The sequence below is a fragment of the Stenella coeruleoalba genome (assembly GCF_951394435.1).
Source record: "Stenella coeruleoalba genome assembly, chromosome: 5".
NCBI classification, from domain to species: Eukaryota; Metazoa; Chordata; class Mammalia; order Artiodactyla; family Delphinidae; genus Stenella; species Stenella coeruleoalba.
Genome location: NC_137150.1, coordinates 10732035 through 10756733, shown reverse-complemented (window position 1 = coordinate 10756733; position 24699 = coordinate 10732035). Strand labels below are relative to the sequence as shown.

The 24699-nt window shown below is 38.2% G+C and overlaps 1 protein-coding gene across 6 annotated transcripts in view; it reads right to left on the bottom strand.

The window, feature by feature from the left end:
- ANKRD28 (ankyrin repeat domain 28) overlaps positions 1 to 24699 on the bottom strand; it is a 186740-nt gene that overhangs the window by 78541 nt on the left and 83500 nt on the right. For all 6 annotated transcript variants that reach the window (XM_079923329.1, XM_079923328.1, XM_079923331.1 and 3 more), the window contains one exon: positions 3106 to 3184. In XM_079923329.1, coding sequence (XP_079779455.1) covers positions 3106 to 3184 — 79 coding nt within the window. The remainder of the gene's footprint in view (positions 1 to 3105; positions 3185 to 24699) is intronic.

Here is a 24699-nt window from a genome sequence, read left to right as displayed (position 1 = left end):
TTTCCTTTGCTATGCAGAAAGAAGCTTTGTTGTTTGATATAGTCCCACTTGTTATATCTGATTTTGTTTTCTTTGTTTTTAGTGTCAAATCTAAAATATCATCGCCAAGACTGAGTCCAAGGAGCTTACCTTGTATGTTTTCTTCTATGAGTTTTATGATTTGGGGTCTTATGTTCAAGTCTTTAACCCATTTTGAGTTGATTTTTGTGTATGGTGTAAGATAGTTGCCCAGTTTTCCCACCACCATTTATTGAAGAGATGGTCCTTTCACCATTGTCTATTCTTAGCTCCTTTGCCTTAATCGATCACAACATGCACAAGTTTATTTTGGGGCTCTCTTTTGTTCCACTGATCTCTGTGTCTGTTTTTATGCCAATACTATACTGTTTTGATTATTACAGCTCTGTAATACAGTTTAAAAATCAGGAAGCTCCAGTTTTAATGTTCTTTCTCAAGAATGCTTTGGCTACTTGGGTCTTTGTGGTTCCATACATATTTTAGGATTGTTTTATTCTACTTCTGTGAAAAATGCCACTGGAATTTTGACAGGGATTGCACTGAACCTGTAGGTTGCTTTGGGTAGTATGGACATTTTAACAATATTAATTCTTCCAATCCACAAGCACGGAATATCTTTCCATTTCTTTGTGCCTTCCTCAATTTCTTTCATCAATGTCTTATAGTTTTCAGTGTACAGCTCTTTCACTTCCTTGGTTAAATTTATTCCTAGGTATTTTACTCTTTTTGATGCAATCATAAATGGAACTATTTTATTAATTTCTCTTTCTGATAGTTATTAGTATATACAAGCACACAGATTTTTGTATATTGATTTTGGATCCTGCAACTTTACTAAAATTGTTTATCATTTCTAATAGTTTTTTGATGGAGTCTTTATAGTTTTCTATATGTAATAAGTCACCTGCAAAAAGAGACAGTTTACTTCTTCCTTTCCAATCTGAACACTTTTAATTTATTTTTCTTGCCTAACTGCTATGGCTAGGACTTCTAGGACTGCTGAAAAAGTGATCAGACTGGGTATTCTCACCATGCCCCTGATTTCAGAGGAAAAGGTTTCAGCTTTTCAGCTTTAAGTATGTTTGCTGTGGGCTTGCCATATATGGACTTTATTATGTTGAGGTATAGTCCCTCTATACTTACTTTGTTCAGAGTTTTTACCATGAGTAGGTGTTGAATTTTGTCAAATGCTCTTTCTACATCTATTGAGATGATCATATGATTTTTAGCCTCATTTTGTTAAGGCGTGTATCACATTGATTGATTTGTGGAAGCTGAACCATCCTTGCATCCCTGTAATAAATTCCACTTGATCATGAGGTATGATCCTTTTAACGTATTGTTGAATTTAGTTTATTAATATTTTATTAAAGATTTTTGCATCTATGTTCATCTGGGAAATTGGGGTGTAACTTCCTTTTATTGTAGTGTCTTTTTCTGATTTTGGTATCAGGGTAATGCTGACCTCAAATGAGGTTGGAAGCATTCCTTCCTCTTCAAATTTTGGAACAGTTTGAGAAAGATAGGTATTAACTCTTCTTTAAATGTTTGGTAGAATTCACCTGTGAAGCCATCTGGTCCTGGATATATTATTAAAGCAGAATATGCCTCAATTAAGAGGAAGCATTATTTTTCTCTTGAACCTCCTCAGTTCTTACCTCTAGTAAATTTCAGCTGAAAACTAGTGAGCTAGCATCCATAGAGGAACAGACATCTTCAAGGAAGTATGTCAGTGATAAAGTTATTCATAAAGAAACTAATATAAGAATATTAGCTTGGTCCATAAGTGACTGTAATTCTATAAGATCATGCAATTTGTTATAAAAACCACATTTAAAAAACGTTATTAATTTATAATGGCAAAATTCTATTCAGGCTACTATTTAAGAGGATTTTCACTCAAAATTTCTCTCAGTGCTCCTTCTCCCAAATATCAAAGGAATGATACTATCTCTCCAATTGCATTATGCATATATCTGTGCAATCTGGCAACATAAGCACAATTCAAACATAGGCATCCTTTTTCAATAAATATCACTTACGATCATCTGGATACAACAAAATTATTTCTAAACTCCCTTTGATTGCCTGTTTTAGGACTGCAAGAAGTCTGACCACCATAGGTGCTATTCTATAGGACACAGTTTTACCATTATTTCATATTGTAAGGTCTTGAACAGGTTAGAAGAAATTTAAAAATAAAGTACAATTTCCTAAAATATATTTTACAGGCCCTCAAAAAGAATTAGACACAAGCTATTTAAAGACATAAATCTTGCTGGCATCATTTTCAAAATATATCTACAATCACATCTTTCCTAAACCCCTCCAATGCTGTACTAGCTCCAAGCTACTATCACCTCCTCGTTGGAGAACTATTATCATCTCCCAGCAACTCTGAGGTCAATGAGGCCTTGTATGACTACTCCATATAATACCCAACTTATATAATTCTCATCCCACTCCATTACAGCTGTCCCTCAGCATTTGCAAGGGATTGGTTCCAGGACCCACTGTGGATATCAGAATCTACAGATGCTCAAAGCTCTTATATAAAATGGCATAGTATTTGCATATAACCTATGCATATTCTTCTGTATACTTTAAATTATCTCTAGATTACTTATAATACCTAATACAATTTAAATGCTATGTAAATAGTTGCCAGTGCATGGTAAATTCAAATTCTGCCTTCTGGAACACTCTGGAATTTTTTCCAAATATTTTTGATCTGTGGCTGTTTGAATCCATGGATTCAGAACCCATGAAAACAGAGGGCTGACTGTATTCTGGTCTACTTTTTCATTTTTCCATAGCACTTATCTCCTTCTAACATACTGTAAAATTTACTTGTATTTGTAGCCTGTTTTTCTTTAGAGTATATGCTCCGCAAGGCAGTGACTTGTTTTCCAATGTACTCTAAGCACTAAAACAGTACCTGGGACATGATATGAGATCATTACTTCTAGAATGAACAAATAAGTTTCAGGTTGTTTAACAAGTATGAAGAAATAGTCATTGAGGTTTAATAAATATTAAATATGACCAAAATGTGCATTATGTGCTCTTAAACAGAGCTTACCATACCAGATAAAATAAGCAATTCAATGATTTCTGCATCTCCAAGATAGGCAGCAGCATGCAGTGGAGTTCTCTTTTCATTGTCCTGTGATAAGAAGGAAAGATGGAACATAAGTTTTAATATAAAGTTAATTTTAATATACTTTAAATGAAGAAAAGCCATTATTAACTACAGCTTACTACTCCCACAACTCTAGTGTAGTCTGCAAGTCCCATTATTTCTCTGCAAGGAGAAGAAGAGCCTAAAAAATATATTTTGGCCTTAAAAGAATTGTATAAAATGCAGCAAAGAATAAAAGAAAAATCTAAGATGACAAAGAAATAACTTAAGACTTTCTTTGAATAAAGATGCCTATGCTGCTTGTATACACAAGAAAATTTCCTTTACTTCATACTACTTGCCCACCCCCCCAATATATTTCCACAATTTTACATAGTTTAGAATTGTTGATCTAACTAAAACAAACCCTAACAAACAAAAAAGTTTGCTTATCAAAATGTTTCCACAGGACTATAGTGGCAAAAATAGAAAATATCTCTGGGGATCTGAAATTATCCCTTAAAATAATCCTAAGCTTTTTCTTAAAGGTCCTGCCAATTTCGTTTTTAGCTCTAAAATATATTCCTATCCTATGCATAGTCTTCTAAATCTTCCTCCAGGAAGAGAAGCTACATCTAAGTGCATGGCTGTGTGTACTTCCCCCCTCAAACAACAATGTCCTCCAGTTTGAGAAGCAAGATCTTACGGTAATGTCACATTCAGGGATTCAATTCACATTACACTTCATCTAAAGTTACAACAGTGTTGCTGACTTGGCTGTATCTGAGAAAGCTATTCATTTAGAAATATTCAGTTTGAAATTTACATCCAATTTTTTAGATACTGGCTTTTGAGCCAGATTATTAGTTGTTTTCCATTATCCGTTTTCCCCTTTGTCCATAGGAATAAAGTTTTACCTGGTTATTTACCCACCAGCAAGAGGATAGACTCCTAGCATGCCTTGAAGTTTTGTTACTTAGTGTGGACCAATGGTACGTGAGTGGAAGTAAAGGCACAACTTTCAGGTCATCTTCAACCTAAAAGACACCAATCCAGAGCTAGACTAAAACTTTCCCACTTCCCTCAGGCTAGAAGGCACATGTGCAACTGTATCGGCTTTGACCATGCAGAGGCAGGCCAATATCCTACAAGTCTGTTAAGCAAAACGTACTGAATCATCTTGTAGAGCACAGCTGCCCCACCAACAAAGAGCTGGACCACTAACTTCTAGACTATTAAGAGAAATAAAATTCTTATTTAAATAGGTATTGTGTTTTGGGGTCTCTTGTATTAAGATAACATTATAACTTTCAAGATTTAAAAAAATGAAAATTTTCACGTCATAATAATTTTCCAGTTTGGCAATCAAAACCCCAATTATGCAAAGAAAAGATAGTTAGGCCAATGAGAATAAATTAGGAAAAAAACTGCTAGTCAAAAGAGGGGTTAGGGCTTCCCTGGTGGTGCAGTGGTTGAGAGTCCGCCTGCCGATGCAAGGGACACCGGTTCGTGCCCTGGTCCAGGAAGATCCCACATGCCGCGGAGCGGCTGGGCCCGTGAGCCATGGCCGCTGAGCCTGCGCGTCCGGAGCCTGTGCTCCGCAAAGGGAGAGGCCACAACAGTGAGAGGCCCGCATACCACAAAAAAAAAAAAAAAAAAAAAAGAGGGTTAAAAATATTCACAGGCAATTCCAAAAAGGTTTAGCTGTAGTATATAAAGGAATTAGAAAGATATGTGTAACACAATTATAACTGGCTCTACATACATTTCTTCATATAATTTTAATATATTTGTGATACTGTTTTTGTTCTTAAAATAGTTGGTATAGTCGTTATTAATGTTTTTAATAAGCGAAGAGTTCCTGTCTCTCGAACCCCAACTAATTTCCACAAGACCATGTTTTTTATTCTAATACATACCCCATCAAACAAATGGTTTGCATAGAAATTACTGAACAAACTGTCATTGAAACAGCTAACACAGAACCACTAAATATCAGGCTTTATTCAAAGCTGAGTCCTAACTTAGTCAATTTAATAAAAAGATCCTTGGCTTAAGGCTTTTCACTGTTAATCACTAACACATCAAACTTCCCTACTGTTTAAATATGAACAGACCCACTCAAATTGAGGAACACATCTATTCCACAGTATAAACCACATACACAGCACACACAGAAAGTGAGTCATTTATGTGTGAGAGATGTCTGGAATTCTATGACTCAATGCCTTAAATACTATTATCTATTATTTTATGACTCATGAACTTTCTTTTTTCTTTAATTTGATTTGGAGAAAGGAAAAACTAAGGAATAAATTGGTTAATTTTAAAAGAAAAAACTTTACCTATCATATTTTACTTTACTACAATTAAATATTGAAAATCATGCAATAAAACATTTAAGATTCCCTTTAACAAAATTTATTAGAATGAAAAAATAACTATTCCCTTATACACACTGAATTCCCCTTCAAGGCATTTTTTTTTTAAGATAAAGGTATTGCTATGTGTGTGCAAACAAAACTTAAGTATATTTACTGATCATATAGGAAGCAAAATGCCGAAAACAATTTCAATGCCCATCAATAAGGAAGTGGTTATTTAAAATTATGAAACACAAGCAGCTCTTAACCAACCTTCATTTAACTGAATCACATGATTAATCATATTTTCTGTTTCCTGAGTAAAACTAATGGTGAATTTGGCACACCATGTGTTTTGTGTGTGTGTGTGTGTGTGTGTGTGTGTGTGTGTGTGTGGTACGCAGGCCTCTCACTGCTGTGGCCTCTCCTGCTGCGGAGCACATGCTCCGGACACCCAGGCGCAGCAGCCATGGCTCACGGGCCCAGCCGCTCTGCAGCACATGGCATCCTCCCGGACTGGGGCACGAACCCGTGTCCCCTGCACGGGCAGGCAGACTCTCAACCACTGCGTCACCAGGGAAGCCCACACCATGTGTTTTGACTAATAGACCACCACAACCAAGACACTGCATGCTCGCTCCTACCACTGGGTATATGTTTACCAGGGTAAGACGTGTTTGTTACCACAACTGCTTGTGCCAACTGCACCTGCAATCATTTATGTAAATTTTAAAAATATTACTTAAACTGATGAAATAGGAATGAAAAATGCAAATTGCTTCTATGATCAGTAGGTTGAATACTATATAAAGACTCAATAAAGGCAAGCTATGAAAAAAAGTACTGTTGAATTGGGTGTGGCCAAGACAACTGAAACACTAAGGCAAACAGTTAAGATATGGAGAAGTTTTGCCCTCAGTTTGATTCTTAGGTATCTAAATTCTCACATCACTTAAAGAAACCCAAAATGGGAATTAAAGATAACGCACTGTGGGTATGGTCTATGCAAGGAAGGTAACATTGAACTGTCAGTGGACTCCAAAAAGCCTTGGACCAGTATTTTTTTTAACGGCTGGAAAATACACACTGTTGCAGCAAAATGCTTAAAGATCATTTAAAATGCTTCCTTCTGTCAGACTTTGATCAGCTTATCACTACCAGTTATGAACATTTTTCAGATGAGAGGTCTTTGAGCTGCACATCCACATTGTGAAATAATATGTAAGGGCTCTGAATCCAATTCCAAAGTGTGTGGGGGGGGTGGTTTTCCCCACACATCCAAGCAAAGTTCCAACACCAGCTGGTCGTCCTACAACTCAACACAATTCTGACACCACCTACCAGGGGACAGCATCAGGTGCCACAAGTTAAGGGTTCAGTCCTACAAGAAGGGGGCCCCACCCCACCTCAGAGGTCAAGAGCAAGTCCAGGTTGTTACTGGTCCTCTGACTGACTGGCTACAAATCGAGGTTCCCCGGACCGCCTCCTTGGGTTTGATCAATTTGCTAGAGTGGCTCACAGGACCCAGGAAAGCAGTTTACTCACTAGATTACCAGTTTATTACAGAGGATACTGGAAGAGACGAATCAACAGTCAGATGAAGAGAAACACAGGGCGGGATCCCAAACAAAGGAGCTTCCATCCTCACAGAGTGTGGGACCTGACACGGTGGAACGTGTAAGCATTTCTGGGTCACCAACCTGGAAGCTCCCTGAACTCCCTCCTTTTGGGTTTTTAGGAGGTCCTACTACACAGGTATGTTTGATTAAATCACTGACCTCTGGCAACTGAACTCAATCTCCAGCCCCCACCCTCGCCCCCCCACCCCCCACAGAGATCAGAGATTGGGGGTGGGACTAAAAGTTCTAACCCTCTAATCACATGGTTGACTCCAAAGGCAAGGGCTCCCACCCTTAGGGGCTTTCCAAAAGTCATCTCATTAACATAAAAAAAGGCACTGTTGCTCTCCTCATAGGAAATGCCAAAGGTTTTTCTATGCTAGAAACAAAGACCAAATGTATATTTCCTATTATAAATCATAATACTGGGTGGGCCAAAAAGTGCCTTTTTAAGTGTTTTTTTAAGTAAAAATAAAAGACGGTTTTTCATTTTCACCAAGAACTTTATTGAACAATGATTCACCGTTCTCTTCCACTACCTTCTGCCATTTTTCAGGCAACTTTGTAAATCCATCTTCCCAAAACTTTTCATCTTTTTGACCAAAGAACTGTTCCAGATGCCTTTTACAGTCTTCCAGAGAACTGAAATTTTTTCCATTAAGCGAATTTGGTAGACACCGAAATAAATGGAAATCGGACCGTGCAATGTCTGGTGAATACGGCGGATGAATCAGAACTTCCCAGCCAAGCTGTAACAGTTTTTGCCTGGTCATCAAAGAAACGTGCGGTCTTGCAATATCCTGATGGAAGATTATGCATTTTCTGTTGACTAATTCTGGACGCTTTTTGTCAAGTGCTGCTTTCAGCTGGTCTAATTGGGAGCAGTACTTTTTGGAATTAATCATTTGGTTTTCCGGAAGGAGTTCATAATAGAGAACTCCCTTCCAATCCCACCATATACACATCACCTTCTTTGGATGAAGCCCGGCCTTTGGTGTGGTTGGTGGTGGTTCATTTCACTTGCCCCACAATCTCTTCCATTCCACATTGTTGTACGGTACCCGCTTTTCATCGCCCATCACAGTTTGTTTTAAAAATGGAATGTTTTCATTACGTTTCAGTAGAGAATCGCATAGGGAAATATGGTCCAGAAGGTTTTTTTCACTTAACTTATGTGGAACCCAAGCATTAAAGCGATTCACACAACCAAGCTGGTGCAAATGATGACTGCAATGCCTGGTTTGGATATTCTGAGTATGTTGGCTATCTCCCGCGTGGTATAATGTTGATTGTTCTCAATTATTGTTTCGATTTGATCACTATCAACTTCAACTGGTCTACCCGACCGTGGAGCATCATCCAGTGAGAAATCTCCAGCACGAAACTTTGCAAACCACTTTTGACACATTCAATCCGTCATAGCACCTTCTCCACACCCTGCACAAATCTTTTTGTGCATTTCAGTTGCGGTTTTACATTTCTTGAAATAATAAAGTGTAATATGTAAAATGTTGCTTTCTTTCTTCCATCTTCAATATTAAAATGGCTACACAAAAATTCATCAATTTTGCTAAGCCTTTTTTTGAATGCACGCTGATATGACAGCTGTCACATACAATCTAACGAAACTGTTTTGAATGAAGTTAAAGACAACTAAGTGCTGCTAGAGCCATCTTACGGAAAAAACCAAATGAACCTTTTGGCCAACCCAATATCGCACTATGTTTTCAATTTAAAATAACAAGCAGACCCTCATGTTCCTTATCAATGGAACATCTCTAAAGCACAGTGTTAAATGAAAAACGCAGCCTCGAAACAATTATATGCTAAAGGTTCTACACACTCCTAGGATTGAACATGCATAAAACATCTTCGGAAGGATACTCAAGGATATCTTGTATACTCAAGATACAGTGATTGCCTCTGGGTAAAGAACTCTGACACTAGAGTTTGAAGTGTGAGAGTTATTCTTCACCATTTGTGGCCTTTGGTACCATATGGAGTTATTACCATGTTTCAAAAAGTAAAATTAAAAAATTAAAAATAACATTTCAATCAGCTGAAAAGCATTTCAGTAATTTCCCATACCAGGCATTTCACAAGTCCAGGTGCCCATTAAAAAAAGAAAATGTTTCTTAGATATTAAGTCGGTTTTTAAAGAAACCATACCTCCATGTTGTATTCTAGAACAATCCCAACTAGAATTATGAAATACACACAACAGACTCAAACAAAAAATTTAACTCATTTGATCACACAGCTTTTGATTATATCCACTGAAATAAATATTTTTCTTACAGTTCTCATGTGGTGCCCTGAAAAGATATTTGTGCATATGATTAGGACTACAAAAAATTATTCACCCTCCCCAAATAAAAGCAAACTGAAAAATAGCTTTAGTGCTTATAAGTGATTATTCTGAAAGATGGGAAAAGGACACATATTAAAGGAGACCAGTGATTGCTAACCACTTTGAGGTTGGGCCACAGGCTAATGGTAGACTGGTGCATTACACACAAGTGATTGGAACATGAGGGAGTTCGTTTGTGGTGATGCAATAGCTCTGCATCTTGAACATGTTGGCGGTTATACAAATCTACACATGTGACAAAATGTCAAAGAATTATACACAGAGATGTTACCATCACTCCTCTCCTCCTCCCCCATATGAGTGCATGCAAAAACTGGTGAAACCCAAGAAAGGTATGTGGTCTAATTAGTTGTACTATGCCAGTATCAACTTCCTGTTTTTGATAATGCACTGTAAGATGTCATCATAGGAGGAATCTGGTTGATAGAAACACAAGATCCTCTCTGTACCATTTCTGTAATTCTGGAGTATCTATAATTTCTTCAAAATAAAGTTTTTAAAAAGTGTTCAGAAACATCCTTTAGTTTTTATGTTGTACTATGGCAAACTCCAGAAACAGCGAAACAGAGTCAAGCAAGGTTAGACAACCTAGGGAATGAGTCTGTGAGAAAGAAGGGAATCTATGGTATATCCCAAGCACAGCCCAGGAAAAGAGCTATTAGATCTAACAGGATATGCCTTGCGTCAAACCTGCAAACTCAAACTGCACTTATACATTCTCAACATTTTCTGTGGAAGCTTTAACTTAAAGCAGATTCTAGGATCAGGTTGGAATAAGAGGAAGCCTATAAGGTAGGAAAACAGAGAAGTGAAAAGTTAGAAATGATAAATTGAAAGAGAGACAGAACATCTGTACAAGAAGAAATACTTAGAGTAAGAATTCATCTATGTATACGGATTCAACTACAACCTTCACAACAATGACTCAATTCCGCAATTCTGCCCTACTCCAGGTACTGAAGCATTCGTGTATATCAGCTGTAACCAGGAAGAAGAGTAACACCAATATCACAGAGCTTGCTTTATGCTACGACTGCTCTAAGAACTTTACCTCACAAGGTTAAGGAAGTGAATACATATAAGGAAATCAAATCACAGAAAAGTTTAAGGAATTCACTCAAGATCATGTGGAATTGGCAGAATCAGGATTGAAGCACTGGCAGCTGAGCTCCAGGTGTGTGATGTTAACTTATTATACAGACTCTATCTACAAGGCTCCACTATCTATTTAACCGCTGTCTGCTTAAAACTAATCATTCTCCCTCAAAACATTCTGTGGTCTGACTTCACTTTTTCTTATCAATTTCTTATAATTTTCTAAGTAGCTTTTCTTTCTTTTCTCTATTTTCCAAATTTACTTTCCCATGAGGGTCACTCTCTTTTCTGCCCCATCATTTTTACTTTTTCTTTTATTTCTACTGCTATCAGACTGAAACTTCCCTGTTGAGTATCTGGGTATCATCTTTCAATGCTCAGCTTCTGGTCCATAGAACTCAGCTGAACTTAGCTAGGGTTTATCAGATCCATTCTTGTCTTGATCCCTTCATAAAGTAAGTTATGATGGCTGGTTGTCCTCAACAGCCTGCACTCAGAGAAACCCCACGGTGAACCTTGGCTTTGGGGATATAGTTCTGTAGGGTGTTGGCGGATGTCTGAGATGCTTCAAATAAGAGAACCCTAGCATACTTTGGCATGGAAGTGACACTCTGTACACTTACAGCTATCTGGAAAAATCCTTAGATTGTGCTTTTAGTTTTTATTTTTAAATTCACTACCATCCTCCAAACTTATCCTCTCATCCTCAAATCACAGAGATCCAACGGGTTTACGTGCTAGCAGATCAAACTTGAAGGCAATTTCACATTCATTAAATCAAAAGCTCCATCACTTTTAGTGGCTGACATCATCACCAATCAAGTCCACTCTCCCTCGTTAACCTGATGTTCAAAAGTACTAACCTATAGCTGAAACCAGTTAATCTCTACTAATAGAATGAATAATAGCACATTTTCATCTTTCACCTTTCTTCCCTTCACCCAGAATGCCTTTCCCCTGCCCCAATCCCTTCTACTCTTCATGGTCCAGCTCAAATTTCATCTCTGTCACAAAGTCTTCAGGAGCATGTCAGTACACTGGGGTCTCTCTATCCTGTGCTTCTATTACAACATTATCATTTGTACCATACAGATGGCATTCTTGTTATTGCTCAACTTTGGGCTTATGTCATGGTTTCATAATTAGGTAATAAGTATCTGGAGGAAGCAAAGAGTCAATTTTATACCCACATAGCACCTGGCTTAAAGTTACATACCACACAGGCACTACAGAGGTTTAAACAAATTTAAATGTTAATGAAGAAAACCCGCCATGAATCAATAATATTCTAATGTACTGTATAGCTTGTAGAAGACTCCTATATTGATTTTGGGGTCCCAGAACACAGTACATTCTAGAATAGCCTCTGACAGACAACTACCCAAATCTCTGGGTACAAACAACTATACATAAATGAATTAAAAACCAGTTCTTAAATGTTTATGATTCTTTTCCAAGGAATACTTTGAGAACCTCTGTGGAACCTTGAAGTTCTAGATTATAACATGAAAAATCATCTGCATTTAGCAGAGGAATGTAACTGTAAGTAAAAAGTATTTCGGGGACTTCCCTGGTGGTCCAGTGGTAAAGAATCCACCTTCCAATGCAGGGGACGCGGGTTCAATCCCTGGTCGGGGAACTAAGATCCCACATGGGGCAACTAAGCCCGTGCTCCACAACTACTGAGCTCGCGCGCCTCAACCAGAGAGCCGGCGTGCCACAAACTACAGAGCCCATGCGCCACAACTACAGAAGGGAAAACCCACACGCCACAACTAGAGAGAAACCTGTGCCACAACAAAGAGTCTGTCCCCAATGAAGGATCCCACATGCCGCAACTAAGACCCCACACAGCCAAAAATTAAATAAATAAATACATTTTAAAAAAGTATTTTGACTAGTAAACAGTCTCTGTTTCTCTCACTGTCCTTAAGAGTTACTATTTATTGAACACATACCTTAGATGGCATTACTGGGTGTAAGCAAAAGAAATCTAAATTGAACCAATTTAGGTAAAACGGACTTATCAGAAGGACACCGGAATACCTAATGGAATTGAGCACCAACAACTACAACTTAGGTCAGGAAGGCATGTGGCAAGGCCACAAGAGCACGTGAAACATTCAGGACTCTGTCTACTTCTCAGTTTCTTCAGCATCAGCTGCTTTTCTTTGCCTTCACCAACAACAATTTTCCTCACATTAGGAAACAAAGCATTAGAGATCCCGGGATTTACTTTTAAAACTTCAGCAGACCAAAGGGAAGTCTTTTAATTCTAAACCTCAGAACAGTATTCTGACCAACCAGACTTTGGTTAGTTGCTCACATGTGTACAAATCAAGTGAGAACAGCTGAAGAAGTCAGGTTTTATTAACACAGCAGTTCCTACAGTAACCATGTGGAATGAGGAGTTTCTCAGAAAAGGAGTGCAACCCACAGATCTTTATTTTGCGGTAGGCACTGCATAAAGCACTTGACACATCTGTTTTACTTTGCAAAATTACTGTACCGTTGAGCATGCATTATTCTTTTTTTTTTTTTTTTTTGCGGTACACGGGCCTCTCTCTCACTGTTGTGGCCTCTCCCGCTGCGGAGCACAGGCTCCGGACACGCAGGCTCAGTGGCCATGGCTCACAGGCCCAGCCGCTCCATGGCATATGGGATCTTCCCGGACTGGGGCATGTCCCCTGCCTCGGCAGGCGGACTCTCAACCACTGCACCACCAGGGAAGCCCCTGCATTATTCTTAATAGATGAGGAAATTGCTTTCAAACTCAGGCTCTTCACCAAAACGCTATACTGACAACTGACCAAATAAAAGTATTTATCAAAGCTTGGCCAGTTGTGGCTTCTCCTGGGAATCTTGAAAAAAAAAGCAAAACTGCAGCAAGTACACTGCTTAGTTATTTGAGCTACAGGCTGAGCTTCCCCACACTTAAGGATACTGAAATCTAGCTTATTCCTTCTACGCACAGAACTATCATTAGCCTATGAACGATGTCCCTCTATATTCCCTTTCTGTATTCCACAGGAAGCAAAAGGAACGGCTGAGAAATAATTGGGTAATAAGCATGCTATCTCTCCTTCCACTGCTTTAGAAAAGCTGCACTAGCCAGAGATCCAGGATTGTATACACAGTTGAGCCCTGAACAACATAGGTTTGAACTGCGTGGTCCATGTACATGCCGATTTTTTTCAATAAATATATTGGGAAAAATTTTGGAAATCTGTGACAATTTGAAAAACTAGCAGATGAACCATGTAGTCTACATATACTGAAAAAACTAAGAAAAAGTTAGGTATGTCATGAATGCATAAAAGATATGTACATACTAGTCTATCCTTACTCAGGCACATAAGGTGAGTGATATTTAATATAAATGATGTTAGTTTTTTCGTTTTATAACTTTGCTTTCAAAGAATTAAATTACCATACAGTATCCCCTCCCTCTCCCCCTCCCACCCCCCTTATAATTGGAGAAAATGTGTTATCAGCCTGTCAACACAGATAAATCATTTTTATAATGATTCATTCATTAGTGTACAAGCTAGGCTGCCGGGAAACTGATTACACCAGGCTACCATAAAGCAATCATACGTTGCTGCTTCAGTATCAATGCATGAATTGTTATACCTGTAAATAAGTATGAATTTCTTTTTCATATTATCTTTTCTTTTTTGTTGTCTAGTATTAGTAATACATATAACATCTAGTGTTTTGTATCATTATAAGACAATACTGATGTAGGTAGTAAGAGATGATTCATCCTATAAACAGACGATGTAAACTTACAGTACTGATAAATACAGTAAAGTACTGTAAATGTATTTTCTCTTCCTATGATTTTCTTTTTTTTTTAAAATAAATTTATTTATTTTTGGCTGTGTTGGGTCTTCGTTGCTGCACACGGGCTTTCTCTAGTTGCAGTGAGCGGGGGCTACTCTTTGTTGCAGTGCGCGGGCTTCTCACTGCACTGGCGTCTTTTGTTGTGGAGCACGGGCTCTAGGCCCGTGGACTTCAGTAGTTGTGGCACGCAGGATCAGTAGTTGTGGCTCGCGGGCTCTAGAGCACAGGCTCAGTAGTTGTGGCACACGGGCTTAGTTGCTCTACAGCATGTGGGATCATCCTGGACCAGGGATCGAACCCATGGCCCCTGCACTGGCAGGCAGATTCTTAACCACTGTGCCACGAGGGAAGTCCCCCTATGATTTTCTTAATAGCATTCTTTTTTTCTAGTTTACTATAATACAGTATATAATAAAAATAACATGTATTATCTGTGTTAATCGACTCTTCATGTTATCGGTAAGGGTTCTGGTCAACAGTAGGCTATCAGTATTAAGTTTTAGGTGGGTCAAAAATTATACATGGATTTTCAGCTGCATAGGTTGGGTGGGGTGTTGGTGCCCCTTATCCCCACATTGTTCAAGGGTCAACTGTATTTAAGTACCAGGGACAGTGCACAGGTATGAATGTCTACACTCCAAAAACTTCTAAAAACACTTAAGAAAATGTATATCCAACAATTCACTAATTAATATACAACAATAGTCAGCTATATTCAAAATAATATAATGACCTAATTGTGCTGGTTAAACTAAAAAGCCAAAACAAAAACACTTCATCCCAAATAATATACCTCGCACATGGCCATGGATGCTTTGCAAATCCTAATCTTCAGTACAACAAATGCAATCCAAACTTTAAAAAGTTCAGAGCAATAAAATGGATGCTCAATAAATATTTACTGGTTTGAATTTATCAAACTCATAGGCAAAACTTGTAAGACAGATAAAAATTAAAGAGTAGCACAAATCAAAACCTAAAGGAACTTGACATGTTTAGCTTTTGACAGTAACAAACACTCTGGACGACAGTAGACAAGAAGATTTTACATGACCTCTCAATCATCCTTGTAAAAGGACACAGTCATGAATATGCTGTAGGGAAGTTGGGGAAGGGGGAAAGGAAGGTAGAGAAGAGGGAGAAATTTTATTCTCTTAGTTCAATATGGTATTAATGAGATGTTAAAAGCAGCACCATCTTTTAGGACAAACAATGTTTACAGTTAGTTCTTTAATTGTATCCTATGTTATTTTTCAAGTACAGAAAAACACCAATTAAAAATGGCTTTAAAATAAAGAAGATCTACTCTCATAAAGGGTAGGGACAAAGTTGGTTGATCCAGAAGCTCAATGACATCATCCAGATGTCTCTCAGAAACTCTACCTTTCCACTGTGCCTCCAACTACAACTATACGTTATAACCAGTGTAAAGGCTCATCTCAAGCTAGTTCACCCCAAACAAATCCGGCAACAGGAGAGAAGACATCTTTTCCTGTGTATCTATTTTAATTAATTAGTTAATTAATGAAATTTTAAAAGAGCAGCTTTAGGTTCACAGCAAAACTGAGGGTATAGAGACTTCCCATATACCTTCTACCCCCACACATGCACAGCCCCCAGCATTACCAACACTCCCCAACAGAGCGATACATTTGCTACACTAATGAACCTACATCAACGCATCATAATCACTCAAAGTCCAGAACCTTAGGGTTCACTCTTGGTGGTGTAAATTCTATGGGTTTGGACAAATGTTTAATGACGTGTATACATCATTATGGTATCAGAGTATTTTCACTGCCCTAAACATCCTATGTGCTCTGCCTATTCATTCCCATCCCACACCAACCCCTCATATTTATTTATTTGCATATTCATTCATTCATGCATTCATTTAGCTGCGGCACGTGAGATCTTAGTTCCCTGACCAGGGATCGAACCCTCGCCCCCTGCAGTGGAAGCGTGGAGTGTAAACCACTGGACCACCAGGGAAGTCCCAACCCCTCATATTTATACTGTCTCCGAAGTTTTTTTTTTCCAGAATGTCATATAGTTGGAATCATACAGTATGTAGTCTTTTCAGATTGGCTTCTTCCACTACGTAGTATGCATTTAAGGTTTCTCTGTGTCTTTTTTTTTTAAGATCAGAATTTATTTATTTATTTATTTATTCATTCATTCATTCATTCATTTGGCTGTACCAGGTCTTAGTTGTGGTACGCAAGATCTTCACTGCACCATGCGGGATCTTTAGTTGCATCATGTGGAATCTTTAGTTGCGGCACATGGGATTTTTTTTTTAGTTGCAGCATACGGGAGCTTTAGTTGCAGCACGCAGGATCTAGTTCCCTGACCAGGGATCGAAACCGGGCCCCCTGCACTGGGAGCACGGAGTCTTAACCACTGGACCACCAGGGAAGTCCCGCTCCATGTCTTTTCATGGCTTGATAGCTCATTTCTTTTTAGTGCTGTATAATATTCGATTATCTGGATGCACCACAGTTTATTTATCCATTCACCTACTGAAGGACTTCTTGGTTGCTTCCAAGTTTTAGAACTTATGAATGAGGCAGCTATAAACATCCACGTGCAGGTATTTGTGTGGACATAAGTTTTCAACTCATTTGGGTAAATATGATGACTGGATCATACGCTAAGAGTATGCTTAGTTTTTTATGAAACTGCCAAACTGTTTTCTGAAGTGGCTGTACCACGCTGCATTCCAACCAGCAATGACTAAGAGTTCCCACTGCTCCACATCCTTCTTTGGTCAATTCTTTTAGATTTTCTACCTAGATGATGATGACATCTATGAACACAGACAGTTTTATATCTTCCTTCTCAATCTGTATACCATTTATTTCCTTTCCCTGTATTTTTGCATTAGCTAGAACTTCCAGAATGATGCTGAAAAGGAGTTGTAAAAAAGAACACTCTTGTCTTATACCCAGTCTTAGTGGAAAAGCTTTGAGTTTCTCACCATTAAAATATAACATTAGAAAAAAAAAAAAATATATATATATATATATAATGTTAGGGCTGCTCTGGTGGCGTACTGGTTAGGAGTCCACCTGCCGATGCGGGGGACACGGGTTCATGCCCCGGTCCAGGAAGATCCCACATGCCGTGGAGCAGCTGCGCCCGTGAGCCATGGCCGCTGAGCCTGTGCGTCCGGAGCCTGTGCTCCACAACGGGAGAGGCCACAACAGTGAGAGGCCTGCGTACCGCAAAAAAAAAAAAAAGAAAAAAAAATATATATATAAAGCTGTAGGTTTTTTGTAGATATTCTTTATCAAGTTGAGGTAGTTCCTCCTTTATTCCTAGTTTATGGAGAGAATTTATCATGCATGAAGGGTGTTGGATTTTGCCAAATGCTTTTCCTGCATCTATTGATATGATCTTGTGGTTTCGTTTTTAGCTTGTTGATTTGATATATTACATGAACTGATTTTCAAAGGTTGAAGCAGCCTTGCATGTCTGGCATAAATCCCAGCCGGCCGTGGTATATAGAACTCTTCTTACACATTGTTGGATTCGATATGCTAATACTTTGTTAGAAATTCTTGCATCTGTGTTCATGAGAGATATTGGTCTGTAGTTTTCTTTTCTTGTAATGTCTTTGTCTGGTTTTCCTATTAGGGTAATGCTGGCCTCAAAGAATGAGTTAGGAAGTATTCCCTCTGATTCTATCCTTTGAAACAGACTGTAGAGAATTGGTATAATTTCTTCCTTAAGTGTTTGGTATAAGTTCTTCCTTAAGTGTTTGGTAGAATTCAGCAGTGAATCCATCTGGGCCTGGTGCTATTTCAGAAGGTTATTAATTATGATTCAATTTCTTAATAGATATACGCTTATTTGGATTGTCTATTTCTTTTGTGAGTCTTGGCCCAAAAACATTTTTTAAGGAACTGGTCTATTTCATGTAGGTTGTCAAATTTGTGGGCATAGAGTTATTCACACTATTCCTTTATTATACTTTTAATGTCTATAGGACCCATAGTGATATCCCCTCTTTCATTTCTCATATTAGTAATTTGTGCCTCCTCTCCTTTTTTCTTAGCTCGTAGAGGCTTATCAATTTTATCAATCTTCTCAAAGAACCAGCTTTTGGTTTCATTGAAAACAGGAGATCAATAGAGAAAAATCAATTTAATTGATTTCTGCTCTGTTTCTTTTCTTCTGCTTATGTTGGATTTAACTTGCTCTTCTTTTTCTATATAGTTTCCTAAGGTGAAACTTAGATTACTAATCTTCTTTTCTAATATATACATTCAATGATATAAATTTCCAGCTTAAAGCAATGCTTTCATTGTATCCTTATCCTTGATAAGTTGTGCTTTCATTTTCACTTAGTACAAAATATTTTAAATTTCACTTGAGATTTCCTCTGTGGCCCATAATTATTTAGAAGTTTGTTGTTTTAATCTGCACGTACTTGGGGGTTTTCCAGTTAGCTCTCTGTTATTGATTTCTAGTTTAATTCCATTTTGGTCTAAGAGCAGACATTGCATAATTTCTCTTCTTTTAAATTTGTTGAAGAAAGTGTGTTTTCTGACCCAGAAGGTATTCTGTCATGGTAAATATTTCATGTGAACTTGAGAAGAATGTATATTCTGGAGTTGTTGGATGAAGTAGTCTACAGATGTCAACTATATCCAGCTCTTTGATGGAGCTATTGATTATGTCCTTACAGATTTTTCACCTACTTGATCTGTCCATTTTTGATAGAGGAGTGTTGGAGTCTCCAACTATAACAGTGGTTTCATCTATTTTCCCCTGCAGTTCTATCAGTTTTTCCTTCACATAGTTTGATACTCTGTTGTTAGGTATATAAACGGATCATTATGTCTTCCCGAAGAACTGACCTTTCTATTATTATATAATGCCCCTGTTTACCCCAATAACTTTCCTTGCTCTGAGGTATGCTCTGTCTGAAATTTACATCGCTACTCCTGCTTCCTTCTTCTTTTTTAATTGAAGTATAGTTGATTTACAATGTTGTGTTGATTTCCGCTGTATAGCAAAGTGATTCAGTTACTTACACAGACACACACACACACACACACACACACACACACACACCCATTCCTTTTTATTTCTTTTCCATTATGGTTTATCTCAGGGTACTGAATATAGTTCCCTGTGCTATAAAGTGGCACCTTGTTGTTTAGCCATTCCACACGTGATAGTTTGCATCTGTTAATCCCAAACTCCCACTCCATCCTTCCTCCACCCTCCCTTCCCCCGTGGCAACCACAAGTCTGTTCTCCATGTCTGTGCGTCTGTTTCTGTTTCACAGATATGTTCATTTATGTCACATTTTAGATTGCACATATAAATGATACCATACAGTATTTGTCTCTTTCTCACTTACATCACTTAGTATGATAATCTCCAGTTCTAGCCATGTTGCTGCAAATGGCATTATTTCATTCTTTTTTATGGTGGAGTAACATTCCATTGTATATATGTACCACATCTTCTTTAACCATTCTTCTGCCAATGGACATTAGGTTGTGTCTGTGTCTTGGCTACTGTGAATACTGCTGCTATGAACATAGGGGTGCACGTATCTTTTTTAATTATAGTTTTGTCTGGATATATGCCCAGGAGTCGGATTGCTGGATCATATGGTAATTCTAATTTTAGTTTTTTGAGGAACCTCCATACTGTTTTCCGTAGTGGCTGCACCAACTTACATTCCCACCAATAGTATATACTCCTGCTTTCTTTTGATTAGTGTTAGCATGGTATTTTTTTCTTCATCCATTTACTTGTATCTATATGTGTCTTTCTGTTTAAAGCAGGTTTCCTGTAAACAACATATAGTTGTCTTGTTTTTGGATCTCTGACAATTTCTTTTAACTGGTTCATTTGAGCACTGACTACTGATATATTGGGCTGGCCAAAAAGTGCCTTCGGTTTTTCTTTTTTTTTTTTAATTTTAGTTATTTATTTTTCGCTGTGCTGGGTCTTCGTTGCTATGCGTGGGCTTTCTCTAGTTGCGGTGAGCGGGGGCCACTCATTGTGGTAGCTTCTCTTGTTGCAAAGCACAGGCTCTAGGCGTGTGGGCCTCAGTAGTTGTGGCACGTGGGCTCAGTAGTTGTGGCTCACGGCCTCTAGAGCACAGGCTCAATAGCTGTGGCGCACGGGCTTAGTTGCTCCACAGCATGTGGGAATCTTCCTGGACCAGGGACCGAACCCCTGTCCCCTGCATTGCCATGTGGACTCTCAACCACTGCACCACCAAGAGAGTCCTGTGCCTTCGGTTTTTAAGTAAAAATAAAAGACACATTTTTCATTTTCACCAAGAAATTTATTGAACAATGATTCACCCTTCTCTTCCACTACCTTCTGCCATTTTTCAGGCAACTTCGTAAATCCATCTTCCCAAAACTTTTTATCTCTTTGACTAAAGAACTGTTCCAGATGCCTTTTACGGTCTTCCAGGGAATTGAAATATTTTCATTAAGAGAATTTGGTAAAGACCAAAATAAATGGAAATCGGAAGGTGCAATGTCTGGTGAATACGGCGGATGAATCAGAACTTCCCAGCCAAGCTGTAACAGCTTTTGCCTGGTCATCAAAGAAACATGCGGTCTTGTGGTATGCTGATGGGAGATTATGCGTTTTCCATTGACTAATTCTGTATGCTTTTCGTCAAGGGTTGCTTTCAGTCGGCCTAATTGGGAGCAGTACTTGTTGGAATTAATCATTTGGTTTTCCAGAAGGAGATCATAATAGAGGGCTCCCTTCCAATCCCACCATATACACATCACCTTCTTTGGATGAAGACCAGCCTTTGGTGTGGTTGGTGGTGGTTCATTTCACTTCCCCCATGACCTCTTCTGTTCCACATTATTATATAGTATACACTTTTCATCACCTGTCACAATGTTTTAAAAACGGAATGTTTTCATTAAATTTCAGTAGAGAATCACATGTAGAAATACGGTCAAGAAGATTCTTTGCACTTAACTTACGTGGAACCCAAACATCAAAGCAATTCACGTAACCAAGCTGGCACAAATGATTTTCAACGCTTGATTTGGTTATTTTGAGTATGTTGGCTATCTCCCGCATGGTATAACGTTGATTGTTCTCAATTAATGTCTCGATTTGATCACTATCAACTTCAACTGGTCTACCCGACCGTGGAGCATCGTCCAGCGAGAAATCTCCAGCACGAAACTTTGCAAACCACTTTTGACACATTCGATCAGTCACAGCACTTTCTCCGTACACCGTACAAATCTTTTTGTGCGTTTCAGTTGTGCTTTCACCTTGCTTGAAATAATAAAGCACAATATCCTGAAAATGTTGCTTTTTTCTTCCATCTTCAATATGAAAATGGCTACACAAAAATTCACCAATTTTGATGTCTTTTTTTAAATGCACACTGATATGACAGCCGTCACATACAATCTAACAAAATTGTTTTGAATGAAATTAAAGACAACTAAGTGCTACTAGAGCCATCTTATGGAAAAAACCAAACAAACTTTTTGGCCAACCCAATACTTGGATTAATATTACTATATTCATTACACTTTTCTATTTGTTTCCCTCTTTTTAAAAAAAATTTATTTATTTTATTTATTTATTATTTTTGGCTGCGTTGGGTGTTCGTTGCCGTGCATGGGCTTTTTCTAGCTGCAGAGAGCGGGGGCTACTCTTCATTGCGGTGCACGGGCTTCTGTGGTGGCTTCTCTTGTTGCAGAGCACAGCCTCTAGGCACGCAGCCCTCAGTAGTCGCAGCATGCGGGCTCAATAGTTGTGGCGCACGGGCTTAGTTGCTCCGCGGCATGTGGGATCTTCCCAGACCAGGGATCAAACCTGTGTCCCCTGCATTGGCAGGCGAGTTCTTAACCACTGCACCACCAGAGAAGTCCTGTTTCCCTCACTCTTTATTCCTATTTTTATCTTCCACTCTTTTCCTGCCGTTTGTGGCTTTACTTGAGCATGAATTTAATATGAATCCATTTTCTCTCCATTCTTATTTAGCCTATCAGTTCTACTTAAAAAAAATTTTTTTTAATGGTCGCCCCAGAGTTTACAGTATACGTTTATAGCCAATCCATCTACTTTCAAATACCACTTCATGGGTACTGTCAGTTCTTATAATAACAAAATAACCCTTATTCTTCCATCCTGTTCCTTATCATCACTGTCATTCATTTCACTTATAATTAAGCATAATATATGACATATATACATATATATAAGCACACATAATTGAATATTTAGTATTGTTTTGAACGAACTTATATGTAAGACCAATGAAGAATAAGAAAAATGTTTTTATTTTACTTCGACTTATTCCTTCTTTATGTAGGAATGTTCTTCCTTTCTTTATGTAGATCCGAGTTCCTGACTTATTCTCCTCTGTATAAAGAATTTCTTTTAACATTTCTTGCAAGGCAGGTCTACTGGTAACAAACTTTTCTGTTTGATAAAGTCTTTATTCTCCTTTATCTTCTAAGGATAAAGGTGCAGAGTTCTAGGTTGGTGTTTTTTTTCTTTCTCCCAACACTTTAAATATTCCACTCCATTCTCTTCTTCTTGCATGGTGTCTGAGAAGTTGGATGTAATTCTTAACTTTGCTTCTCTATAAGGTGTTTTCCCCCACTCTGGCTTCTTTCAGGACTTATTTACCTTTGATCTTCTGCAGTTTGCAAAATGATATGCCTAGGTACAGTTTGTTTATTTGTTTGTTTTTCACATTTATCATGCCTGGCATTCTCTGAGCTTCCTAGATCTATGGTTTGGTATCTTGACATTAAGTTGGGGAAATAATCAGTCATTATCGTTTCAAATACTTCTTCTGTTCCTTTCTCTGTCTTCTCCTTTTGACATTCCCATTATAAGTATGTTACACCTTCTGTAGTTGCCCCACAGTCTTTGGATGTTCTCTTCTGTTTTTCCAGTCTTCATTCTCTTTGCTTCTAAGGTATTGAGGATTCTACTGAGACATCCTCTAGCTCAGAGATTCTTTCCTCAGCTAAGGCATTCTTCATTTTTCTGTTACAGTGTTTTTGATTTCTAGCATTTCTTTTGGTTGTTTCTTAGAATTTTCATGTCTCTTCAAATTGTGGTTTTTGCCTTTTTGTAAGTCTTATAATTTTTTCTTCATGACCAGACATGATGTACTGGATAACTACGCCTTTTGTAACGTGTTGGTGAGGTGTAAGGGCAAGGCCAGTGTTCTACAGTCCTATGAGTAAGTCTGTCTTTTAGTGAGCCTGTGCCTCTGGTCTGTGAACCTCACAAGTGTTTCTCAGTGGTCGCCTTCCAGTGAATGAGGTGGGGGATAAGATGCCTGAACAAAATCAGAGCTCTGCCCATTAGAAGGTGGAAAATGAATGAACATTAAATCAGTAGCCAAAGTTTCTGTCACTTTGTGATTTTATATGGCCTTTGACATTATTTTTCTTCCCAGATACTTGAGTGTTCTAGACAACATGGTATGAGGGAAATATCAGAACAAGCAAGACACCTATTAGAGTAGAAATTCAAATCAATTTTGTTACTACCGACTGAAAAGAAAAATGTAACAAAAGAAAAAGGAATCATTAACTGGAGTCTAAGCTAAAATGTGATGAAGCATCCCTCTTACCCCCCAAAACCGCTGTGAAATGACCTAGGCTTAAGGGATATAATTCACGAAGCAAACAGAATAGTTTACAGACTTGTCAAAGTAACATACTGGGAACAGAAATAGCCTCAGAGATCATCTAATTCAATCGCTTCGTTTTACAAGTGAGAAAAGTAGGGCTCAAAGAGGCTGAACCAGGGAAGGACACACAGGCTAGAGTCTAGTCTGTCTGCTTAGAGGCCAAGGTTCCTCTTACTGTTACACTTTGGACCTCTTCACCTCCTTACAGTTTAATAGTTAACAGGAACAATGCGGTAGCTGTCGTGCTTTACGTTCATGTGTTTATCTGTAAATATCTGCACATGTGTTGGATTTTAGAAAATAATCTATTTTAAAAAATCATAGCAGTAACAAAGGACTCATCACTGTCCTATAACTGTAGAAGTATGGTCCCACTTCAGAAAAATTTTCCACAGTATGACAACCTTAATGTTCTTTTTTACAGCCCTCAATTTGTGACAATTACAATTATTAAATGAAACTTATAGTACAAAGTCTAGGAAGAAGAGAGATTTTCATTTCTTAGAAAAGAATCAAATAAAACAGGAGACTCATAAGATAAATAATTTAAACAAAAAATATCACACTGCCTACTAGACAATACATGTAAC